Raw genomic sequence first — 26,626 nt, forward strand, 5'->3', positions numbered from 1 at the left:
TTCTGAAGCTTCCCTCTCCCTCTGTTGTTGACTGTTGGTGTGATAAAACACACAACAACTATATTATATTATATTATATTATATTATATTATATTATATTATATTATATTATATTATATTATTATAATATTATTATGTTATATATTATTATATTATATTATTATAATACTATAATATTATATATATTATATTATAATATTATATATTATTATATTATATTATTGTATATTATATTATTATAATATATTGTATTATATATTATATATTATTATTATATTATATTACGAAATAATTACGAAATAATTACGAAAATTGGAAAAATTGTTTCGATTCTTAATTACTCCTCACAGAATGGCTCAATATCGGATCGTAGGCTAATTTAAATACGAATTAATAACGAATTACAAAATTAACGAACGAAACCGCCCAGCCCTAGTGAACAATGCTCAAACATGTAGATGTTAAATTTGTAGAGCCTTTTACAAATTTAAGGATGGAATTAGATTGGCTCTTATAAGGTGTACTTCTCTGTATGTGGCCGCATGTGTCTGCGTGTCATCAAAAATAGCCATGCGTGTCAGTACTGACACGCGTGTCATAGGTTCACCATCACGGGTCTAGAGGCATTCTCTCCTGACGTTTCGCCTGCATCTATGGCAAGCATCCTCAGAGGTAGTGAGGTCTGTTGGAATTAGGAAAAAGGGTTTATATACCTGTGGAATGACCAGGGTGGGACAAAGGACTCTTGTCTGTTGGAGCTGGGTGTGAATGTTTCAACTGACCACCTAGATTAGCATATAATGGCCTGACAGTGCCTGGGGCAATCTTTTGTTGAGAGGTGATTAGATGGCCTTGTTTGTTTCCTCTCTGTTGTTGTGCTGTTGTAATTTTAGAGCTTTTTTAAATACTGGTAGCCAGATTGTGTTCATTTTCATGGTTTCCCCCTTTCTGTTGAAATTGTCTAGTCTAGTCATGTTCCAGAAGCATTCTCTCCTGACGTTTCAACTGATCACCTTGATTAGCATTTGATAGCCTGGAAGTGCCTGGAGCAATATTTTGTTGAGAGGTGATTAGATGTCCTTGTTTGTTTCCTCTCTGTTGTGCGATTGCACAACAACAACGGTAAAGAAAATGTTTCTATTAATCCTGCTTTTGAATTCAACGTATCAATTGTGTTGTTGAAGGCTTTATTTATGTATTTATTTATTTGAAACATTCATATTCCACCCTTCTTCTCACCCTGAAGGGGACTCAGGGCAAAGTACAGAATATATACAGCAAATATTCAATGCCAGGATACAAATTCTTATATACATACATAAACATTAAAAACATTTATCTCAATATTAAAATACACCATTTAAAACCGTCCTAGTCATCCACGTCAAATCTAATTGGCCTCGTCATCTTTCCTATTGCTGCTATTTTATTGCCCTGTCCTGAAAGCTTGGTCCCACAGCCAAGTTTTGACCCTCCTTCTAAAGGACAAGAGAGAAGGGGCCGACCTGATCTCACCAGGAAGGGAGTTCCATAGCTGGGGAGCAATCACCGAGAAGGCCCTGTCTCTCGTCCTTGTGACAATGGCGGAACGGAAAGCAGGGTTATCAATCTCCGCGATGGTTCATAGGGGTAGATGCGTTCGGACAGGTAAATTGGGCCAGGGCCATTTAAGGCCTTCTTGGTGGTGGCCCCTCAACTCTGGAACTCACTCCCCAAGGACATCAGGCATGCCTCAACTCTGGCAGTCTTTAGGAGGAGCCTGAAAATGTGGTTGTTCCAGTGTGCCTTCCCAGAAGAAGGAAACTCCCAGCAATATGTCCCTAAATGCACTTTATCAATGATCTAGGATTGTCTGCACGCCCTTTCCTCTCCGAAACCCTATCCTAGTTATATATTTCACCTGTTCATGCTCAGCATTATTTTTTTAAATTTTAATTATTACATTTGGCCCAGCCATAGGTTTTTAAGCGTTGTCGTACTATTGTTAATGTTTACTGCTTGTTTTTTGTTTATGAGTTTCATTTTATTGTTTTGTATTGCCGTTGTTGTTGTTTTTGCTGATGTATTGTGGGCTTGGCCTCTTGTAAGCCGCACCGAGTCCCTTGGGGAGATGATAGCAGGGTACAAATAAATTATTATTATTATTATTAGTATTATTATTATTATTATAGGCCAAAGCCCGCAGTTTGAATTGTGCCCCGTAGCAAACTGGCAGCCAGTGGAGCTGGCGTAACATGGGAGTTGTGTGCTCTCTGTATGCCGCCCCAGTCATTAACCTGGCTGCCTCTCGTTGGACTAGTTGAAGCTTCCGAGCAGTCTTCAAAGGCAACCCCACATAGAGTGTGTTGCAGTAGTCTATCCTACTGGGTTGCTCCAGAAGCATTCTCTCCTGACATTTTGCCTGCATCTGTGGCAGGCATCCTCAGAGGTCGTCAGGCCTGTTGGGGTTTATATATCTGTGGAATGTCCAGGTGTTACAAAAATATAATTGCAGATTTGATAAATGTGGATTTGCAATGATGTGTGGGCATGAATGGAGTTGAATGGAAGGATGTATGGACTGAGTTAATAATTTTGGAGGTTGGTTCATCAGGTGCTTTGCGATGGCTGACTTCTCTGGTTGAGTGACCCTGCAGCACCTTTCATGTTGAATATTAAGGCCTACAATGACTAAACCTGCTTGCTGGACTGTAATTAAAATTTGCTAATAAGAACTGAAAAGTAAACTGTGAAAAGAACGGGACAGTGATAAGACAAATGTTTACAATGTTTACATCTATGGAACTAGGAAAATGGGTAGGAGAAAGAACTTGTCTGTTTGAGGCAAGTGTGAATGTTGCAACTGGCCACCTAGATTAGCATTGAATAGCCTTGCAGCTGCAAAGTCACTACCTCTGAGGATGCTTGCCATAGATGCAGGCGAAACGTCAGGAGAGAATGCCTCTAGACCATGGCCATATAGCCCGAAAAACCTACAACAACCCAGATTTGAGCTTTGTTTCCCCCTCACCCACAACATCTTTTCAGATATTTTCTGAGCTCAACATAACGATCGTTCTCTCTTCGCTGGAATTCTGGACGGACCACAATAAAATCAACACGTCCGGAGAGCCCGATGAGTTGCTACGGAGGTTCTTACAGTGGAAGAATTCGTACCTGGTCCTGCGCCCCCATGATTTGGCGTTTTTGTTTGTGTAAGCAGGAATAACGCAGCGATTTCTGATGATTTATTTATTATTTATTATTTATTTATTTACTTTACTTATATACCGCTCTTCTCAGCCCTCGGGCGACTCAAAGCGGTTGACAACATTAATGCAAAACATCACAAGACAAGTATAAAGCAATTAAAACAGATTATAGCATCAACAATTAAACATCCGTATAACAATCAATTAGCGCCTCAACAGTAAAATCAGAATCCAGTCTCAACATCCATTATTCCGTATTCCTATGTTCAATTACACTGTTTAGTCAAATGCTTGTTCGAACAGCCAGGTCTTCACCTTTCTCCAAAACGCCAGCAGGGAGGGGACCGATCTGATATCTACAGGCAGGGCGTTCCACAGCCGAGGGGCCACCACTGAGAAGGCCCTGTCTCTCGTCCCCGCCAAGCACGCCTGTGATGCAGGCGGGACCGAGAGCAGGGCCTACCCAGATGATCTTAGTGTCCTAGTCGGTTCATAGGAGGAGATGCGTTCGGAGGGGTAAGTAGGGCCAGAACCGTTTAGGGCTTTATAGGCTAACGCCAGCACTTTGAATTGTGCCCAGTAGCAAACTGGCAGCCAGTGGAGCTGGCGCAACAGAGGAGTAGTATGCTCCTTGAGTGCCGCTCCTGTTAGTAACCTGGCTGCCGAACGCTGCACCATTTGAAGCTTCCGAGCAGTCTTCAAAGGCAAACCCACATAGAGAGCGTTGCAGTAGTCCATACGGGATGTAACCAGAGCGTGGACTACCGTGGCCAAGTCAGACTTCCCAATGGAAACTTTCAAGCATTGAACAAAATGGCTGTATTATAACACCTTCCATAACCTGTCATCGTCCAGATGCACTGGACTAATAATAATAATCATAATAATAATACTTTATTTATACCCTGCTCCATCTCAGGGCGGCTCCACGCCCATCAATACAGTAAACAAATATTACACAAAAGCAATATTTCCTGTCCTATCCTATATAGTTGTTGGGGGATAAAGTGGAGGAACGGTGCCTGATCCAAGACACTCTCGTCCTGGAGGGAAGAGGGGATGAATGTGGCTACATTTCTACAAATACAGAGTAGCGAATATAGGAAATCGAATGACCTGACAATGGAATTGGACAATGCTTGAGAATAATGAGACGCTGGTGATGTTGTTTTTATTGCTTTTGTGATGTCTTATCCTGTTTAATGTTTTTTTTATCTATATTATGTTTTATGTATACTGATTTGTTGGAAACCGCCTTGAGTCACTGATTGGCTGAGAAAGGCGGTATACAAATACAGTAAGTAAGTAAATAAATAAATAAATGTGTGTGAAGGGTGATGGAAAATGTAATTCTCCGTTGTTTGTTGGTAATCCATGTAATTGTGAATCCAATGTAGTTGCATAGTTGCATAGAATCTGAAAGCATCGTGTGCACACCTGTCCCTCCATTATAGTGAAATTGAATCCAGACAAGACAGAGGTCCTACTGGTCAGTCGGAAGGCCGAACAGGGTATAGGGTTACAGCCTGTGCTGGATGGGGTTACACTCCCCCTGAAGACGCAGGTTCGCAGCTTGGGAGTGATCCTGGACTCACCGCTGAGCCTGGAACCCCAGGTCTCGGCGGTGGCCGGGAGAGCTTTTGCGCAATTAAAACTTGTGCACCAGTTGCGCCCGTACCTTGAGAAGTCTGATCTGGCCACGGTGGTCCACGCTCTTGTTACATCCCGGATAGACTACTGCAACGCGCTCTACGTGGGGTTGCCCTTGAAGACTGTTCGGAAACTCCAACTAGTCCAGCGTGCGGCAGCCAGATTGCTCACCGGAGCGACATACAGGGAGCATACCACCCCCCTGTTGTGCCAGCTCCACTGGCTGCCGGTTCAATTCCGAGCATAATTCAAGGTGCTGGTCTTAACCTACAAAACTCTATACGGTTCTGGTCCAGTGTATCTGTCCGAACGTATCTCCCTCTACGTCCCACCTCGGAGTTTGAGATCATCTGGGGAGGCCCTGCTCTCGACCCCACCACTCTCACAAGTGAGGCTGGTGGGGACGAGAAGCAGAGCCTTCTCAGTGGTGGCCCCCCACCTGTGGAATTCACTCCCGGGGGAAATCAGAACAGCACCAACCCTCCTCTCCTTCAGGAGGAGGGTGAAGACATGGCTGTGGAACCAGGCCTTTGGGCAACCAGGCAATTAGACAATGACAACCAAATAAGACAATCAGATGTGTAAGATCGGCAGGATTGTCGAAATGGAACCAAAACAGATCTTTGAGTTAATTGTACACTGATGGGTAGGAGGAAGATCCAGGTTTGTATTGTTTTTACTGACTTTATCATTTTACTGATTTTATTGGATAATGTTGAATTGTGGGAATTTGTACTGTTATATTTTTTGTGATGATTGTTTGTGTAGCAGGCGTCTAAGTGCGCCTTGCAGCTGTAAGCCGCCCTGGGTCCCCTTCGGGGTGAGAAGGGCGGGGTACAAGAACCCCAAATAAATAAATAAATAAATAAATAGTGCAAATTCTACTTCTAAATCTATGTATTTCAGTCACAAATTGAGTCAGGAAGTATGGCCAACTGGAAGGCAAACAAAAGTATAGAATGCAGAAAGCAGCAACTATGTCATGATATGGAGAGTGGAGGAAGTGTATATAGGTTCTTGTAGGTTTTTTCGGGCTATAGGGCCATGTTCTAGAGGCATTTCTCCTGACGTTTCGCCTGCATCTATGGCAAGCATCCTCAGAGGTAGTGAGGTCTGTTGGAAATAGGAAAATGGGTTTATATATCTGTGGAATGGCTGGGGTGGGGCAAAGAGCTCTTCTCTGCTGGAAGTAGGTGTGAATGTTTCAGCTGATCACCTTCATTAGCATTTGAAGGCTTGGCTGAGCCTGGGAAAATATTATTTGAGAACACAGAAATGCTGGACCACTCCAACAACCACCATGTCAGACTACACAGAGAAGCCATTGAAATCCACAAGCATGTGGACAATTTCAACAGAAAGGAGGAGACCATGAAAATGAACAAAATCTGGCTACCAGTATTAAAAAAACTCTAAAATTACTACAGCTAAACAGCAGAGAGGAAACAACCAGGCACATCTTAACACCTCTCAACAGAACATTTTCCCAGGCTCAGCCAAGCCTTCAAATGCTAATGAAGGTGATCAGCTGAAACATTCACACCTAGCTCCAGCAGAGAAGAGCTCTTTGCCCCACCCCATCCATTCCACAGATATATAAACCCATTTTCCTATTTCCAACAGACCTCACTCCCTCTGAGGATGCTTGCCATAGATGCAGGCGAAACATCAGGAGAAATGCCTCTAGAACATGGCCATATAGCCCGAAAAAACCTACAAGAGCCTAGTCATTCCAGCCATGAAAGCCTTCGACAATACATTGAAGTGTATATAGTTTGGAATGTGGTTTAGAGACCCTGCATTGCCTTCTGGGTGTAACCTCCACTTCCCTTTGTGTGCTTTAGTTACAGGGAGAAGCCTAATTACGTCGGAGCGACCTTCACAGGAAAGCTGTGCCTTCGGAATTACGACGCAGGCGTTGCCCTGGTGCGGATTCACCCATTGAGTCTCTCTTTAGAGAAAAAAGCAGGATAATAATATTTATTTACGTATTTATTTACAGTATTTATATCCCGCCTTTCTCACCCCTGGCCCACCTCTGCTTTCTTCTAGTATCAGAAGTCAATTACGATGGAGACGTTTTCGGTCATCCTGGCGCAACTGCTGGGCCTCAACTTGGGGATGGAGCATGACGACGGGAAAGACTGTCGCTGTCCGGGACCCGTCTGTGTTATGAACACAGGAGCAGTGTGAGCCTTTTCAGTTTTGACCATTTGTCATACTTGGAAGAGCGGTCATCTCCTATTGCTGTTAATAGAGGGGAGAGAAGGGGACGCGGGTGGTCTTGTGTTGCCTCTCATGTTTAGAAATGACTCAGATGATGCAAATGACACCGAGAAGAAGACAGAGACCCCACGTACACTGCCATGTAATGCAGTTCATTTTGGAAAGGCATGACCTTTTAGAGATCAAAACCAGAAATCTCCACTTCCTTTTGGAAACATGGACCTTTTGGAAATTACTGTATATACTCGAATATAAGCCTAGTTTTTCAGTCCTTTGTTAAGGCTGAAAAAGTCCTCCTCGGCTTGTACTCAAATCAAGATTATTTATTATTTTACTCTTTATTATTATTTTTATTACATTTACTTTATCCCTTATTATTATTTATTTATTTATTTATTTACTATTCTTGTATACCGCTGTATCTCAAGCCCGAGGGCGACTCACAGCAGTTTCCAGACAGCAAACAACAAAGACAATAAAAACAGCAATAATTAATATACCACAACAGTTAAATTACACATTTCCATTACTAGCTAATAGACAAACATCAATATACCATAATCACAAAACCCACCCCCGATCGCCTCATCATCCAAGCGTGATCCAGATTCGACGTCATTGTTCCGTTCCTATGTTCAAATTACCAGAATTGCACTGAATTACTCAAACGCCTGCACAAACATCCAGGTCTTCAACTTTCTACGGAATGTCATGAGAGATGGTGCCAGCCTAACATCTACAGGAAGGGCGTTCCACAGTCGAGGAGCCACCACCGAGAAGGCCCTATCTCTCGTCCCCGCCAACCGTGCTTGAGAGGCTGGCGGGATCGAGAGCAGGGCCTCCCCGGAAGATCTCAAAGTCCGGGTGGGTTCATAGGCTGAGATGCGGTCAGATAGGTATCTATAGCTTTATAGGCCAATACCAACACCTTGAATTGGGCCCGGTAGCAAATCGGCAGCCAGTGGAGCTGGTGCAACAGGGGGGTTGTGTGCTCCCTGCGCTCCACTCCTGTTAGAATCATGGCTGCCGCGCGTTGGACTAGTTGCAGCTTCCGGGCTGTCTTCAGGGGCAGCCCCATGTAGAGAGCGTTGCAGTAGTCTAGGTGGGATGTGACAAGAGCGTGTACCACCGTGGCCAAGTCAGACTTCCCAAGGTACGGGCACAGCTGGCGCACGAGCCTGAGCTGTGCAAATGCTCCCCTGGTCACCGCCGAGACCTGGGGCTCCAGGCTCAGCGACGAATCCAGGGTCACACCCAAGCTGCGAACCTGTGTCTTCAGAGGGAGTGCGACCCCATCCAACACAGGATGGGGTTATTATTATTATTACATTTATCATTTTACTTTATTTTTATGATTACATTTATCATTTTACACAATTCACTTCACTTTATGTCTTAATTAGTCGCTCTCCCCCAAGGTGCTCCGAGCGACTTACAATTTAAAATAGCATTTACACAATATAAAAACATTCAACATAAACACATTCAACAGTGACTATTTGGCAAATTACTTAAATGCACAGCCAAACAGCCAAGTCTTGAGTGCCTTTACAAAAGGTCGCAACTCCGACATTGCTCTAATATATGGAGGCAATGAGTTCCACAGAATTGGAGCATAGGTCGAAAAAGCTCTACGATGCCTTGTAGCTTCCAGGTGTACCTCCCTAGGACCCGGTATGTATAGGAGATTTTCCTGGGTGGATCGAGGTGACCACGGATGGAGAAAAGGAATGAGGCGGTCCCTAAGATAGAAAGGTCCTTGGCCATTTTGAGCTCTAAATGTCAGGATCCGTATCTTGTCAGAGATCCAATGTTCTATTGGTAGCCAATGCAGTTGTTGCAGAATCGGTGTCATATGGGATCTTATAGATGATCCCGCTAGCAGCCTGGCCACTGCATTTTGGACCATCTGAATCTTCTGGGTTGTTGACTTCAGAAGGCTGGCAGATAAGGCATTGCAATAGTCCAACCTCGTGGTGACTGTTGCGTGGATTACCATTGCCAATGCTTCTACCGAAAGGTCGGATACCAATTTCCTTGCCTGGCAAAGATGAAAAAGGGCCTGCTTCCTTATGGCAGTGATCTGGGCCTCCCTCATCACAACTGGGTCCAACACAACCCCAAGGCTTTTAACAGTTACATTTCCATAATTTTACTTTATTATTGTTATTATTATTAGTAGTAGTAGTATTATTATTATTATTAGAAACACAACAAGATGAGTCCACAGCAGACACACTGCTGGCTGTTGAATTGGATCACACGTCGGACATTTCCCAAGTGTCTAGGACTATGTGATGTTGTTGTTGTTGTTGTTATTATTATTATTATTAGATACACAACAAGATGAGTCCACAGCAGACACTCTGCTGGCTGTTGAATTAGATCACACGTCGGACATTTCCCAAGTGTCTAGGACTATTTGATGTTGTTGTTGTTGCTGTTATTATTATTATTATTAGATACACAACAAGATGAGTCCACAGCAGACACTCTGCTGGCTGTTGAATTAGATCACACGTCGGACATTTCCCAAGTGTCTAGGACTATGTGATGTTGTTGTTGTTGTTGTTGTTATTATTATTATTAGATACACAACAAGATGAGTCCACAGCAGACACTCTGCTGGCTGTTGAATTGGATCACACGTCGGACATTTCCCAAGTGTCTAGGACTATGTGATGTTGTTGTTGTTGTTATTATTATTATTATTAGATACACAACAAGATGAGTCCACAGCAGACACTCTGCTGGCTGTTGAATTAGATCACACGTCGGACATTTCCCAAGTGTCTAGGACTATTTGATGTTGTTGTTGTTAATTTCTCCAGTAGTGTAGGGCACAGACACCCCGTAATAATGCGGCATGTTTCATTAAGAGCCACATCCACTGTTTTAGCGTGGTGAGATGTGTTCCACACTGGGCATGTGTACTCAGCAGCAGAGTAGCACAGCGTAAGGGCAGATGTCTTCACTGTGTCTGGTTGTGATCCCCAGGTTGTGCCAGTCAGCTTTCCTATGATATTGTTTCTAGCACCTACCTTTTGCTTGATGTTGAGACAGTGCTTCTTGTCGGTCAGAGCATGGTCCAGAGTGACTCCCAGGTATTTGGGTGCACTGCAATGCTCCAGTGGGATTCCTTCCCAGGTAATAATCCTCAGAGCTCAGGATGCTTGTCTGTTCTTGAGATGAAAGGCACATGTCTGTGTTTTAGATGGGTTGGGGATCAGCTGGTTTTCCCTGTAGTAGGCAGTAAGAGCACCTAGAGCTTTGAAGAGCTTCTCTTCAACCATCTCAAAGCTCCCTGCTTGAGCAGTAATATATGCAGTAGAGTCTGGCTTATCCAACATAAACTGGCCGGCAAAACATTGGAAAAGCCAAAACTTTGGATAATAAGGAGGGATTAGAAACTGAGATGAGCACCACCTCCCAGAGTCGGACTCACCTAGACTTAAGGTCAAGGGGAAACCTGTACCTGTACTTTAATGCAAGCAGGTTAAACGCCCGTAACTATGCCATTTTTAAATGTATATATATCTCTATATATATATTTCAGGCATTCAAATGGCGTCAAAACCTTTAGCAGCTGCAGCATTGAAGACTTCCAAAACTTCATTAAGTTCAAAGGAGCCCCTTGCCTTTCAAACAGGCCCAACCTGCGATTGTACTACGAAAAGGGAAAGGCAAACGGCAAATCTGTTTGTGGAAATGGGATTCTGGAACATGGAGAGAAGTGCGATTGTGGTTCGCCTGAGGTCAGTGGCTGCTGAAAAAAAATCAAACATGCTTGTTGGCTTGAACTGATTTTCACTTTTTGCGGGTGGTCCTGGAACGTAACACCCGCAATAAGTGAGGGAATACTGTATCTTATTTCTTCTCTCTGTTTCTGCTCTCATTCTGATGGGTTGTTCAAAATGGATACTTTTCTGCTGCAAACCCTTTCGAACCAGGCTTCTGCCTTTTTGTACTTTAGTATCGAGAGTATGTGCTGTGTGCTTTGAGATCTCTCTCTGCTTGTGTGCCAGAGATGCCGTGATTGAGTTTTTCCCTCTCTTGAAACCTTAGAAGAGATGGCCATTAAGAGTAGCTCAGACCCAGTTCTTAACATGAAGAAATGTAGTTAGTTTTTACGTATATAAATAAAAATGTCATGTCCGTTTATGGGATTAACATAACTCAAAAACCACTGGACGAATTGACACCAAATTTGGACACAAGACACCTAACAACCTAATGTACGAGGGTATTATTAAAGTAAGGTCCGTTTGAACATTAGTACACAACGAAAGGTTATTTCAAAAAAGTAAATTTATTTTCAGAAAGTACATACTTCACTCTATTTTTTGACATAGTTGCCAAGTTTGTTCAAACACTTATCATACCTCTGAACCAATTTTAAAATACCCTCTTCATAAAAACTTACCGCCACCAAAAGCCACCAAATCGTCTGTAATCAAAGAAGGGCGACCGGAGCGGTCCTCATCGTGGACGTTGTCACGGCCATCTTTGAATTGTCGTACCCACTTACGCACTTAGCTTTCACTCATAACAGTCTCACCGTACACTTCACAACTCTGTCAATGGATTTCTGCAGCAGGCAGGTTCCTTGCTGCCAAAAACCGTCTCACTGAGCGAACCTCACATGCGGAGGGTGAGTTGATAGTCTTAAACATTTTTAAAGCACAGAACGGAACCGTACAGGTGAGCGACAGAGCAGAAACTGAGCACAGTGGTTCCCGAGGATTGCCGGTACACGACGCACGAGCTCGTTGCGCTATGCATGCGAACTACTACTGTCTACAACAAAACGGATCTTACTTTAAAAATACTATATATATCACTGTATATATTCATCGACAGGTTTGTGAAGTGTACGGTGAGACTGTGATGAGTGAAAGCAAAGTGCATAAGTGGGTACGACAATTCCAAGATGGCTGTGACAACGTCCATGATGAGGACTGCTCCAGTCGCCCTTCTTTGATTACAGACGATTTGGTGGCTTCAGTTGAAGCGAGGATTCGTGAGAACAGGCGCTTTACAATAATAGGTCTCTCAAACGAATTTCCTGACGTGTCGAGATCAGTGCTTTACAACATTGTTTCTGAACACCTAAAGTTTAGGAAACTGTGCTCCCGTTGGGTCCCGAAACTCCTAACAGAGGACCACAAAAACCAAAGATTTGAGTGTGCGATCAAATCGTCTGTAATCAAAGAAGGGCGACCAGAGCGGTCCTCATCATGGACGTTGTCACGGCCATCTTTGAATTGTCATACCCACTTACGCACTTTGCTTTCACTCATCACAGTATCACCGTACACTTCACAAATCTGTCGATGGATTTCTGCAGCAGGCAGGTTCCTTGCTGACAAAAACCGTCTCACTGAGCGAACCTCACATGCGGAGGGTGAGTTGAGAGTCTTAAACATTTTTAAAGCACAGAACAGAACCGTACAGGTGAGCTACAGAGCGGAAACTCAGCACAGTTGTTCCCCAGGCATGCCGGTACATGATGCACGCTCTCGTTGCGGTATGCGCGCAAACTACTAGTGTCTATAACAAAACGGACCTTACTTAAAAAATACCCCTTGTATGTCCTTCACTCAAAAAAAAATGATTTTGTCATTTGGGAGTTGTAATTGCTGGGATTTATAGTTCACGTGCAATCAAAGAGCATTGTAAACTCCACCAATGATGGCATTGAACCAAACTTGGCATGCAGAACTCCCATTACCAACAGAAAACACTAGAAGGGTTTGGTGAGCATTGAGCTTGAGTTTGGGAGTTGTCGTTCATCTACATCCAGAGAGCACTGTGGACTCAAACAATGACAGATCTTGACCAAACTCTACATGAATACTCAGTATGCCCAAATGTGAACACTGGTGGAGTTTTGGGAAAATAGACCTTGTCATTTGGGAGTTGTAGTTGCTGGGATTTGTAGTTCACCTACAATCAAAGAGCATTCTGAACCCCACCAATGATGGAATTGAACCAAACTTGGCACGCAGAACTCCCATGACCAACAGAAAACATTAGAAGGGTTTGGTGAGCATTTAGCTTGAGTTTGGGAGTTGTAGTTCATCTACAACCAGAGAACACCGTGGATTCAAACAATGATGGATCTGAACCAAACTTGGCACGAATACTCCATTTGCCCAAATGTGAACCCTGGAGGAGTTTGGGGGAAATAGACCTTGACATTTGGGAGTTGTAGTTGCTGGGATTTATAGTTCACCTGTAATCAAAGAGCATGCTGAACCACATCAACGACAGAATTGGGGCAAACTTCCCACACAGAACCCCCATGAACAACAGAAAATACTTATGGCCATCCACTCCTTCACCAGGGCAAGAAAACGTAATCAAAGCCCTCCTGACAAAGAGCCATCCAGCCATAGATAGAGATAGATATATATGATTCACACACACACATAGTATGCTAGATTTGAAAGGGACCCCTAAAGAAGGACAATTATATGTTGCCTTCAGTAAGGTGGAGGAAAGTGCAATATGTTATGGTTGTGGTGGTCACCACAATACATGTGTTGTTTTTTTCAGGCCTGTAAATACAGTAAGTGTTGTACCAGCACATGCACCTTTCAGCGGGGAGCTGTGTGCAGTAATGAATTATGCTGCGAAGACTGTAAGGTAAGAAGCAAATTTGGGGAATGGTTTAGAGACTCACTGGCTGGTGATTTGCACTGACCTGAAAGGTTTAACCAAGTTCCACAGAAAGAACGATTTTGTACCTGTGGAGCATCAGAGGTAGAAGATATCACACATATACTATTTAGTTGTAACCTGTGTAAGAAAGAGAGAAACCAGTACTTGGGACCATGCGTTATGCAAAGATACAGAATGGGGGACAATGCCTGGCTCGAGAGCAGTACGTGTGGAAAAGATCTTGGAGTCCTCGTGGACAACAAGTTAAACATGAGCCAGGAATGTGATGTGGCGAAAAAAAGCCAATGGGATTTTGGCCTGCATCAATAGGAGCATAGTGTCTAGATCTAAGGAAGTAATGCTACCCCTCTATTCTGCTTTGGTTAGACGACACCTGGAATATTGTGTCCAATTCTGGGCACCACAATTCAAGAGAGATATTGACAAGCTGGAATGTGTCCAGAGGAGGGCGACTAAAATGATAAAAGGTCTGGAGAACAAGCCCTATGAGGAGCGGCTTAAGGAGCTGGACATGTTTAGCCTGAAGAAGAGAAGGCTGAGAGGAGATATGATGATAGCCATGTATAAATATGTGAGAGGAAGCCACAGGGAGGAGGAGGGAGCAAGCTTGTTTTCTGCTTCCCTGGAGACTAGGACGCAATGGAACAATGGCTTCAAACCACAAGAGAGGAGATTCCATCTGAACACGAGGAAGAACTTCCTGACTGTGAGAGCCGTTCAGTAGGCCTGTTTGATCAAGAAAAAATTTGTTTCTAAAATCGATTTGTAATTGGGGTGTTTTTTTGTTTCGATATTTAAAATATTTACAAAACTTTCCAAAAAAATGTTTTGTTATTTACGAAATTTCGTAAATATTTACAAAACATTTTGTAAGTGTGAATGTTGCAGTAATGGTCACCTTGATTAGCATTGAATGGCTTTCATTTCTCCCACCCTGGACATTCCATAGATAAACTGAAACTCCATTTGCCTAGTTTCCAACAGACCTCTGAGGATGCCTGCCATAGATGTGGGCAAAATGTCAGGAGAGAATGCTTCTGGAACATGGTCATACATACAGCCCTGAAAACTCACAGCAAAAGAGCCTGAAAACTCACAGCAAGAGCGCCATCCAATCGGCTCCGGCTCCTGCGCCCTCCTCCTCCTCCTCCTCCTCCTCCCAGCTGTGTTGCAGGAAGTGCCAGGAGGAGGAGGAGGAGGAGGAGGGCGCAGGAGCCGCGCCATCCAATTGGCTCCGGCTGCTGCGCCCTCCTCCTCCTCCTCCTCCTCCCAGCTGTGTTGCTCGCGCCGCCCCTTCGCCCCGCCCGCCCCATTTACTGCTGGGGTGCTTGGGAGCGCCGGATTGGCTCCCAGGCACCAGCAGCACTCAGCAGCCTCCATCCCATTAACGACACAAGCTGAAGCTCGTAAAATATATGGGGCTGCTGTTTCGATATTTTTAAACCCTTCCGGGTTTAAAAATGTGTTTTGAAATCGCGTCGGGTGTGGTAAAAATAACGAATTAATAACGAAATAACGAATTAACGAACGAAACCGCACAGGCCTACTGTTCAGCAGTGGAACTCTCTGCCCCAGAGAGTGGTGGAGGCTCCTTCTTTGGAAGCTTTTAAGCAGAGGCTGGATGGCCATCTGTCAGGGGTGATTTGAATGCGATATTCCTGCTTCTTGGCAGAATGGGGTTGGACCGGATGGCGCAGGAGGTCTCTTCCAACTCTTGGATTCTATGATTCTATGATTATACAAAAGACACACTGGGATCCTGATATTAAAATTATTTTTATTTGCTGGACAGAATGCTAAAATGACAAAGAAAATGCCCCCTTTTCTGTTTAAAGCTGAGAACTGCATACTTAGAGTCGATGGGGTAAGCTGTGGAGGTGATGCAGATCTTTGATCTGGATCGGGACCTTGTTCACAGATTGTGTATTTACAGTGGGGAAATAACCTAGGGAACGCCGTCCCTCACTCCGGGAACTTGCCAGGATGCTATGGATCACCATAGGAGTCCAAACAGTTAGAGCAAAACACAGGTTTATTTCTACTGATCAGTGAGAAAGGTGGACAGACAGCACACATACAATAGTTTGTGTTAAATGCGGGTTGTATGTGTTAAGTGTGTTTGTCAATGTTAATTATGTACGGCCAATAGGCTACTCAATAAAATGTACCAACTGAAACACGCACACTTACCTCTGACAGACAAGAGTTCTTTCTCCCACCCTGGACATCATTCCACAGCCAGGCTTTGAAGCTGCAAGGCCGTTTAATGCTAATCAAGCTGTCCAATTACAACATTCACACTTGCCTCCAACAGACAAGAGTTCTTTCTCCCGCCCTGGACATTCCAGCAGCCAGGCTTTGAAGCTGCAAGGCCGTTTAATGCTAATCAAGGTGGCCAATTGCAACATTAACACTTGCCTCCAACAGACAAGAGTTCTTTCTCCCACCCTGGACCTTCCACAGCCAGGCTTTGAAGCTGCAAGGCCATTCAATGCTAATCAAGGTGGCCAACTGCAACATTCACACTTCCCTCCAACAGGCAAGAGTTCTTTCTCCCGCCGTGGACATTCCAGCAGCCAGGCTGTGAAGCTGCAAGGCCATTCAGTGCTAATTAAGGTGGCCAATTGCAACATTCATACTTGCCTCCAACAGACAAGAGTTCTTTCTCCCGCCATGGACATTCTAGCAGCCAGGCTTTGAAGCTGCAAGGCCATTCAATGCTAATCAAGGTGGCCAATGGCAACATTCACACTTGCCTCCAACAGACTAGAGTTCTTTCTCCCACCCTGGACCTTCCACAGCCAGGCTCTGAAGCTGCAAGGCCATTCAATGCTAATCAAGGTGGCCAATTCCAACATTCACACTTGCCTCCAACAGACAAGAGTTCTTTCTCTCGCCCTGGACCTTCCACAGCCAGGCTTTGAAGCTGCAAGGCCATTCAATGTTAATCAAGGTGCCCAATTGCAACATTCACACTTGCCTCCAACAGACAAGAGTTCTTTCTCCCGCCCTGGACATTCCAGCAGCCAGGCTTTAAAGCTGCAAGGCCATTAAATGCTAATCAAGGTGGCCAATTCCAACATTCACACTTGCCTCCAACAGACAAGAGTTCTTTCTCTCGCCCTGGACCTTCCACAGCCAGGCTTTGAAGCTGCAAGGCCATTCAGTGCTAATCAAGGTGGCCAATTGCAACATTCACACTTGCCTCCAACAGACAAGAGTTCTTTCTCCCGCCCTGGACATTCCAGCAGCCAGGCTTTGAAGCTGCAAGGCCATTCAATGCTAATCAAGGTGGCTAACTGCAACACTCACACTTAGCTCCAACAGACAAGAGTTTGTTCTCCCACCCTGGGAGATATATAAACCCCATTTTCCTAGTTTCCAACACACTTCACAACCTCTGAGGATGCCTGCCATAGATGTGGGCAAAAAGTCAGGAGAGAATGCTTCAGGAACATGACCATACAGCCCAAAAAACCTACAGCAACCCAATATTAATGTTCAGATGGAATCTCTTTTCCGGTCATTTGGACCCATGGCTCTATTGAGTCCTAATCTCTAGGATGGCAGAAAACAATCCTGCTCCTTCTTCTTTATGACATCTTTCCAATATCTAAACATGGCTCTCATGTTTCTTTCTCTCAAGCTTCTCTTCTGCAAGCTGAACTTTGTTCATTCGTTCAGTCGTCTCCGACTCTTCGTGACTTCATGGACCAGTCCACGCCAGAGCTCCCTGTCGGCCGTCACCACCCCCAGCTGAACTTACCCATCTCTTTAAGCCACTCCTCATAGGAAGGCAGTTCCCATAGCTTTGGTTGCTTTGAAAGTGGACCCCAATTGCTTCTGCTGTTGCCTGTGTGCAGCGATGGCCCGTCCCCATTAGGAATGCCTCTGCTTCCTTCTTGTTTCTCTTTTTCCCTAGTTTAAGCCACGAAATGCAATATGTAGGCCGGCGACGGACAAATGCGACTTCTCTGAGTACTGCAACGGGAGTTCGGCGTCTTGTCCGAGTGATGTTTACGTCCAGAATGGTCACAAGTGTGGCTCCAACACTGGCTTCTGTTACGGTGGGATGTGTCAGTCGGCGGATCTTCACTGCCAGGATCTCTTCGGGAAAAGTAAGACTCCGGGTTTTTCTCTTGCCACTTAAACAAAAGTCCTATGAACCAGCTAGGGCGTTAAGATCGTCTGGGGAGGCCCTGCTCTCGGTCCCGCCTGCATCACAAGTCCGTCTGGTGGGGACGAGAGACAGCGCCTTCTCAGTGGTGGCCCCTCGGCTGTGGAACGCCCTCCCTAGAGAGATTAGATCTGCTTCCTCCCTCTTAACAAGTTAAAACCTGGGTTATTCAAGCAGTGTATTGAATATAGTAATATGGAACAACGGATTATGAGATTGGATTTTGATTCTACCTATGAGACGCCAATGAGATGTGATATTGATGTTTAATTGATTATTTATTATGCCATTGGGTTGTTGTAGGTTTTTTTCGGGCTATATGGCCATGGTCTAGATCAGGGGTCCACAAACTTTTTAAACAGAGGGCCAGGTCACAGTCCCTCAAACTGTTGGAGGGCCGGATTATAATTTGGAAAAAAAACCATGAATGAATTCCTATGCACGCTGCACATATCTTATTTGTAGTGTAAAAAACACTTATTTAATTAATTAATTAATTAATTAAATTTAATTTATTTCAGTTACTTTTACCCCCACCCTTCTCAACCCCCAAGGGGGGACTCAGGGCGGCTTACGAAAAAGGCACAATTCGATGCCTACATAGAGTACATGTACGTATAAAAACAGCAATCAACATTTATCACAATTAAACAATCAATATAGAACACAATCCCTAAAAACTAATCACGAGCTCAGCGTGCGTCTTTCAGAGTTCCATAATTCCATTCCTTTTTCATCTGCCAGGTTGTCCAAACGCCTGGCTCCAAATCCATGTTTTCAATTTTTTTCTGAAGGAAAGGAGGGATGTCGCCGATCTAATTTCCCCCGGGAGTGAATTCCACAGGTGAGGGGCCACCACCGAGAAGGCCCTGCTCCTCGTCCCCGCCAACCTCACTTGTGAGAGTGGCGGGGTCGAGAGCAGGGCCTCCCCAGAAGATCTTAGATTCCGAGGTGGGATGTAGAGGGAGATCCGTTCGGACAGATACAATGGGCCGGAACCGTAAAGGGTTTTGTAGGTCAAAACCAGCACTTTGAATTGTGCTCGGAATTGGATCGGCAGCCAGTGGAGCTGACACAACAGTGGGGTGGTATGCTCCCTGTATGACGCTCCGGTGAGCAATCTGGCTGCCTCCCGCTGGACTAGTTGGAGTTTCCGAACAGTCTCCAAAGGCAACCCCACGTAGAGTGCGTTGCAGTAATCCAATCAGGATGTAACAAGAGCGTGGACCACCGTGGCCAGATCTGACTTCCCAAGGTACGGACGCAACTGGCGCACAAGTTTTAATTGTGCATAAGCTCTCCCGGCCACCGCCGAGACCTGGGTTTCCAGGATCACTCCCAAGCTGCGAACCTGCGTCTTCAGGGGGAGTGTGACCCCGTCTAACACAGGCTGTAACCCTATGACCTGCTCGGCCTTACGACTGACCAGGAGGACCTCTGTCTTGTCTGGATTCAATTTCAATTCAAAACAATACAATAATTAAAATGAAGAACAATGTTAACAAATATAAACTTATTAGTATTTCAATGGGAAGTGTGGGCCTGCTTTTGGCTGATGAGATAGGATTGTTGTTGTTGTTGTGTCCTTTCAAGTCATTTCAGACTTAGGTTGACCCTGAGCGAGGGCCGGGTAAATGACCTTGGAGGGCTGCATCCGGCCCCCAGGCCTTAGTTTGAGGACTCCTGTTCTAGAGGCATTCTCTCCTGGCGTTTCGCCTGCATCTATGGCAAGCTACCTCTGAGGATGCTTGCCATAGATGCAGGCGAAACGCCAGGAGAGAATGCCTCTAGAACAGGGGTCCCCAAACTACGGCCCATGGGCCACTTCCGGCCCGCCAAGGGCACTTATCCGGCCCGCAGAGGAGGAGCGCTCCCCCTCCCACACAGTGCCCCTCCCTTGGCTGGCTCACACTATCCGTCAGGCCTGATGGGCAGCGTGAGCCAGCCAAGGGCAGCTGCTCCGCATGGCCTACTCGCGTGTAAAGCACCTTGCGAGGTGTTTTACGCGCGAGTAGGCCGCACGGGGCTGCTCCTCCCTTGGCAGGCTAACGCTATCTGTCAGGCCCGATGGGCAGCGTGAGCCAGCCAAGGGCAGCTGCTCCGCATGGTCTACTCACACGTAAAGTACCTCGCAAGGTGCTTTATGCGTGAGTAGGCCACGCGGGGCTGCTCCTCCCTTGGCAGGCTCACGCTGCCCATCGGGCCCAATGGGCAGCGTGAGCCAGCCAAGGAAGGCTGCCCCAGCGCTCCATGCAGTCATGCTGGCCACATGACCTTGGAGGTGTCTACAGACAACGCCGGCTCTTCGACTTAGAAATGCAGATGAGCACCACACCCCAGAGTCAGACACGACTGGACTTCATGTCAGAGGAAAACCTTTAACCAGGAAAATTGGTTGGGAGAAAGAACTCTTGTCTGTTGGAGGTAGGTATGAATGTTTCAATTTATTTATTTATTTATTCATTTATTTACTTTGCTTGTATACCGCAGTTTCTCAGCCCATAGGCGACTCAACGCGGTTCACAACAAGAGCAAAAAGACAATCATAACAATATACAATTTAAAAACCATTAAGAGCATAATATACAAAGGAATGACACATCAATAACAACACATTAACGTCTCGTAACTAGAATCGTGATCCAATTCGTCTATAATTCCGTTCCTATATTCATCGTATTCATTGCGCTGTTTATCTGAATGCCTGTTCAAACAGCCGGGTTTTTAGTTTCCTTCGAAACACCATTAACGTAGGAGCTGTTCTAATGTCCATGGGAAGGGCGTTCCACACCCGAGGGGCCACCACAGAGAAGGCCCTGTCCCTCGTCCCCGCCAGCCGTGCTTGTGAAGCAGGCGGGATCGAGAGCAGGGTCTCCCCAGAAGATCTTAGAGTCCTGGTGGGTTCATAGGCAGAGATACGTTCGGATAGGTATCTTGGGCCGGAACCGTTTAGGGCTTTATAGGCCAACGCCAGCACTTTGAATTGAGCCCGGTAGCAAATTGGCAGCCAGTGGAGCTGGTGCAGCAAAGGAGTTGTATGCTCCCTGCGCTCCGCTCCTGTTAGTATCATGGCTGCCGAGCATTGGACTAGTTGGAGCTTCCGAGCTGTCTTCAAAGGCAACCCCACGTAGAGAGCGTTGCAGTAGTCTAGACTGCAATTGGCCACCTTGATTGCCTTTCATAACCTGACAGTTTTTGGGGAGAATCCTTTGTTGAGAGGTGATTAGCTGGCCCTGATTGTTTCTTGTCTGGAGTTCCCCTGTGTTTGAGGGTTGTTCTTTATTTACCGTTATAATTTTAGAGTTTTTTTAAATACTGGTAACCAGATTTTGTTCAGACTAGAAATAGGAAGATCTCCCATTCTCTGCTCCTGGAATTACTGCCTTAAGAGGGCTAGAAAGAACCCCCTCCCTCGAAGGGCCCTTCCACACAGCAAAATCAGATATCTGCAATGTGCATAGGAGTTTTTTAATTGATTTTTTTTAAAAAAAAAAAACTATAGTCCGGCCCTCCATCGGTCTGAGGGACAGTGAACTTTAAAAAGTTTTAAAAGTTTGACCATGCTCTAGATAGACCATGGCCATATAGCCTGAAAAAACCCTACAACAAGTTAGTGATTCCGGTCATGAAAGCCTTCGACAATATTATGTCATTGTTTTAATTGTTTTTTTAACTGTTTTTATTTATTTATTTATTTATTTATTTATTTATTATTTAAACTTCTATGTGGCCACTCCCCTGGGGCTCGGAGCGGCTTACAAGAATAGCTAAAATCTAACAAAGTTTAAAAGCAATTTAAAACAGTTTAAAAACAACACTATCAAACATTAAAAGCCTGTCGAAACAGGTATGTCTTACACGCCCTGCGGAAAGCTGATAAGTCCCACAAGGCACGGACTTCAGGTGGCAGAGTATTCCGGAGTGATGGTGCCACTGCTGTGAAGGCTCTGCGTCTGGTTGCCGCTAGACGCAAGGTCTTGACACTGGGGGCTTCCAGTAGATTTTGGTCCTCAGAATGGAGGGATCTCTGGGGTTGGTAGGGGGTGAGACGATCCCTCAGATACATCGGCCTCAGACCATGTAAGGCCTTCAAGGTGAGTCCCATCCCTTTGAAAGTGATCTGGTGCTCAATGGGTAACCAATGCAGCTGTAGTCAGGGGCGGCTCGTCCATTACGCGAAGTAAGCGGTCGCAGAACACCTTTTTTTGCCAGGGGCGCAGAGGCGCCTGTGTAAATGCCCCTCGACTGCCACTTGAGGAGCGCCCCCTCAGCTCACAACAGCCCTAGCAGCCCGGGGGGAGCCTCGGCTTTTTTGCCTCGCTGCAGGGCGATCCTCTTCCCAAAGGGGCCGGGCCCTTGAGCCTCGCCTAGCCCCTCTCGTTCCTGCTCCACCTGGCTACCGGGTGCACGAGCAGAGCCGCCGCTCAATCGTTCTCCGCGTTCGATCCCTTCCCCATGACCGGCTCCCTTTCCCGATCCCCGACGCTCTACCCGCCTCCTCTCCTCTCCCCAATCCGCGGGTGGGCCAAGGGGCGGAGCCACCGCGCCTGGCCCGCTTCAGGTCCGGAGGCGTGTCTGAAGACCCCAGCGTGCGCACCAAAAGTCGCCTCTTCTCCTGACTTTCTCTTCAGCCATTGGGACCAAGAGAGAGAGAGAGAGACCCTCTGGCTGGAGGTATCTCCCACCTCCGCTCCCTCCTTTGTTGTTGCGCCTACCTTCAGGAAAGGTGGGCATCTCCACCTCTCTCTCTCTCTCTCTCTCTCTCTCTTGGTCCCAATGGCTGAGGAGAAAGTCAGGAGAAGAGGTGACTTTTGGTGCACACGCCGGGGTCTTCAGGCACGCCTCCGGACCCAAAGCAGGCCAGGCAAGGGAGCAAGTGCGGCAAGTGTAGTTACTGGGATGTATAGTTCACCTACAATCAAAGAGCATTCTGAACTCCACCAATGATGGAATTGAACCAAATATGGCACACAGAACTCCCATGACAAACAGAAAATATATATCAATGATTGGTTGGAGGGGGGGGGGCGCACCAAAATACTGTTTGCTTACCGTTGAAAATTACCTGGGGCCGCCTCTGGCTGTAGTAAGATTGGGGTGATGTGGCATCTCATCAGAATTCCCGCAAGAAGCCGAGCAGCTGCATTTTGTACCAACTTGAGCTTCCGGATCACCGACAGAGGAAGGCCAGTGTAGAGGGCGTTACAGTAGTCCAGTCTTGAGATGACCGTGGCCTGGATCACCATAGTGAGGTCGTCCCTGGACATGGAGGGGGCCAGCCGTCTAGCCTGCCGCAGGTGAAAAAAGGCGGTTCTGCTCACGGCGGAGACCTGGGCCTCCATTGTCAGCAGAGGGGCCAAAAGGACTCCCAGACTCTTGAACAACGATGATGGGCGTAGCGCCTCGCCATCCAGAGTAGGCAGCTGGATGTCCCCACTGCCTGGTTGACCCAGCCGTAGGATCTCCGTCTTGGCTGGATTCACCCTCAACCTCCTGGCACGCAGCCATCTAGTCATGTCCTTGAGGCACTGATGGAAACAATCGGGTACAGAGTCCGGTCAGCCTTCCATCTTCAGCACCAGTTGAGTGTCATCGGCATACTGATAACACTCCAGCCCAAAACCTCGAACCAGCTGAGCAAGTGGTCGCATAGAGATGTTAAACACCAGAGCAGTGATGTTGAGCATTGAATTTTGCTATTGTTAACCACTTTGAGTCGCCCAAGGGCTGAGAATGAATAAATGAAGCAAATAAATAAATAAATAAATAAATAAAAACTTGACTCTCACCCATTTTAAACAATACCAAGCAAACGCCTCTCTTCTGGGAGTACGCGATACGTGTGCCCACATGTCTTTCGGAAATGTTAAAGATAGAGCTATTAGTTTGTGGGGTTAACAGAACTCCAAAACCACTGGGCGAATTGACATCAAAATTGGCCACAAGACACCCAACAACTCAACGAGTGACCATCATCTGCTGGAAAACACAGCAGAAGAGACATAAAAGCCCAAAAATTAAGGTGTGTGTGTGTGTGTATATATATATATATGTGTGTGTGTGTGTGTGTGTGTGTGTGTGTGTGTATATATCTATATATCTATATATATATCTATTTATATATAAATGCTCTGTGTATAATGAGTACCTTAAAAACAAAAGAAACAATGAACGAAATCACACCAAATTTAGCAGCATAACGTCTCACAACAGAAGGAGTGACCATCACTCAAAAATTATGATTTTGTCATTTGGGAGTTGTAGTTGCTGGGATTTATAGTTCACCTACACTCAAAGAGCATTCTGAACTCTATCAACAATGGAATTGAACCAAACTTGGCAAACAGAACTCCCATGACCAACAGAAAATACTGGAAGGGTTTGGTGGGCATTGGCCTTGAGTTTGGGAGCTGTAGTTCACCTATATCCAGAGAGCACTGTGGACTCAAACAAAGATGGATCTGGACCAAACTTGGCACAAATACACAATATGTCCAAATGTGAACACTGGTGGAGTTTGGGGGGAAATAGACCTTGACATTTGGGAGTTGTAGTTGCTGGGATTTATAGTTCACCTACAATCAAAGAGCATTCTAAACCTCACCAACAATAGAATTGAACTGAATCTTAGCACCCAGAACTCCCTTGACCAACAGAAAATATTGGAAGGGTTTGGTGGGCATTGACCTTGAGTTTGGCAATTGTAGTTCACCTACATCCAGAGAGCACTGTGGACTCAAACAAAGATGGATCTGGACCAGACTTGGCACAATTACACAATATGTCCAAATGTGAACACTGGTGGAGTTTGGGGGGAAATAGACCTTGACATTTGGGAGTTGTAGTTGCTGGGATTTATAATTCACCTACAATCAAAGAGCATTCTGAACTCCACCAACAATAGAATTGAACTGAATCTTAGCACACAGAACTCCCATTACTAACAGAAAATACTGGACGGGTTTTGTGGGCATTGACCTTGAGCTTTGGAGTTGTAGTTCACCTACATACAGAGAGCACTGTGATGGATGTGGACCAAACTTGGCACAAATGCTCAATATGTCCAAATCTGAACACTGGTGGAGCTTGGAGAAAACAGACTTTGACATTTGCGAGTTGTAGTTGCTGAGATGTAGAATTGAACTGAATCTTAGCACACAGAACTCCCATTACTAACAGAAAATACTGGACGGGTTTTGTGGGCATTGACCTTGAGTTTGGGAGCTGTAGTTTACCTATCTCAAACAACGATGGATTTGGGCCAAACTTGGTACAAATACACAATATGCCGAAATGTGAACACTGGTGGGGTTTGGGGAAAATAATGATTGAGATTTGGAAGTTTTAGTTGCTGTGATTTATAGTTCACCTGCAATCAGAGCATTCTGAAAATAGTGGAAGGGTTTCATGGGCATTGACCTTGAGTTTGGGAGTTGTAGTTCACCTATCTCAAACAACGATGGATTTGGGCCAAATCCCCAGATTGAGAAATGCTGATATATAAGGTAAAAATGTGTTTTTTTAAAAATAATCTAACGCATTTCTATTTCAATATTTATAGGCTCAAAGAATGCTCCAGTTGCGTGCTACGAAGAGATCAACAGCCAGGCAGATCGATTTGGACATTGTGGGACGGATCCCAAAATGGGATTTAAGCCTTGCGCTTCTCCGTATGTGTTTAAGGAATCCATATATTCGGGGAGAGGGAAAGGGAGGGGGGAAAGAGGCTTGAGCATCTTCTGTGGCAGAGTCGCTATATTTAAGGAGGAAATTCTTCATTGAATTTCTCTTACGGAATGGAAGCAACCAATAATTCTACCAAGATTTGCAATTTTCAGTTTCTAAAAGCCATTGTGCAAAATGCGTACATAGTTTGTTGTGGAAAGTAGCCATTCCTGTCCAGAAAATGCATTTGGATTCCTAAGATTGTTTTCCTCAAGGTTTCTTCATGTTTGGAAAACACATTTTTGACCATTTTGGGGGGAATATTTTCACATATTTTCTATGCCATCACAGAAGAATATAGTTCTTTCTTCCATTCCTTTCCCTTCTTTTTTTCTCTTCCATCTCTTCTTTTGACACTTCTTTTGACACTCCTTTCCTCTTTTCTTTCTTTCTTTCTTTCTTTCTTTCTTTCTTTCTTTTGTTCTTTCTTTCTCCCCTCCTCTTTCTTTCCCTCTTCCTCTTTTCTTTCTTTCTTTTGCTCTCTCTCTTCCCTTCATTCATATTTTTTCACCTTATTTTTCCCTCCTTCCCTCTTTCTCTTTTTCCTTCTCCCTTCCTCTTTCTTTCTTTCCTTCTCTTTCTCTTTCTTCCCTCCATTCATACCTTTTTTCCTTTCCTTTCACTTCTTCCTTTTTTCTTTCTTTCCCCATTCCTCTTTTTTCTTTCTTTCTTTTGCTCTCTCTCTCTTTCTTCCCTCCATTCATACCTTCCCCTCCCTCCCTTTCTTTTTTTTGTTTCTTTTGTTCTTTTTTCTTTCACTCTCTTTCTTCCCTCCATTCATACCTTATCCCTTTTCTTTCCCTCCCTCCCTTTCTTTCACTCTCTCTCTTCCTTTCCTCCATTCATACTTTCCCCCTTTTCGTTTCCCTCCCTCCCTCCATTTCTTTCCTTCTCTCTCTCTCTCTCTTTTTCCCCTCTATTCATACCTTCCCCCCTTTCATTTCCCTCCCTCCCTTTCTTTCTTTCTTTCTTT

At 45.1% G+C, this 26,626-nt stretch overlaps 1 protein-coding gene across 1 annotated transcript in view; it reads left to right on the plus strand.

Annotated features, from left to right (window-relative positions):
• The window catches only part of LOC132782422 (disintegrin and metalloproteinase domain-containing protein 2-like), an 80,364-nt gene that overhangs the window by 28,033 nt on the left and 25,705 nt on the right, over window positions 1–26,626 (plus strand). Inside the window, exons 9-15 of the mRNA XM_067470854.1 lie at window positions 3,028–3,194; window positions 6,686–6,767; window positions 6,894–7,030; window positions 10,624–10,822; window positions 13,626–13,715; window positions 17,674–17,869; window positions 25,490–25,598. Of these exons, the coding sequence (XP_067326955.1) occupies window positions 3,028–3,194; window positions 6,686–6,767; window positions 6,894–7,030; window positions 10,624–10,822; window positions 13,626–13,715; window positions 17,674–17,869; window positions 25,490–25,598 (980 nt within the window). The remainder of the gene's footprint in view (window positions 1–3,027; window positions 3,195–6,685; window positions 6,768–6,893; window positions 7,031–10,623; window positions 10,823–13,625; window positions 13,716–17,673; window positions 17,870–25,489; window positions 25,599–26,626) is intronic.

The sequence above is a fragment of the Anolis sagrei genome, chromosome 7 (genome assembly GCF_037176765.1).
Source record: "Anolis sagrei isolate rAnoSag1 chromosome 7, rAnoSag1.mat, whole genome shotgun sequence".
Lineage (NCBI taxonomy): Eukaryota > Metazoa > Chordata > Lepidosauria > Squamata > Dactyloidae > Anolis > Anolis sagrei.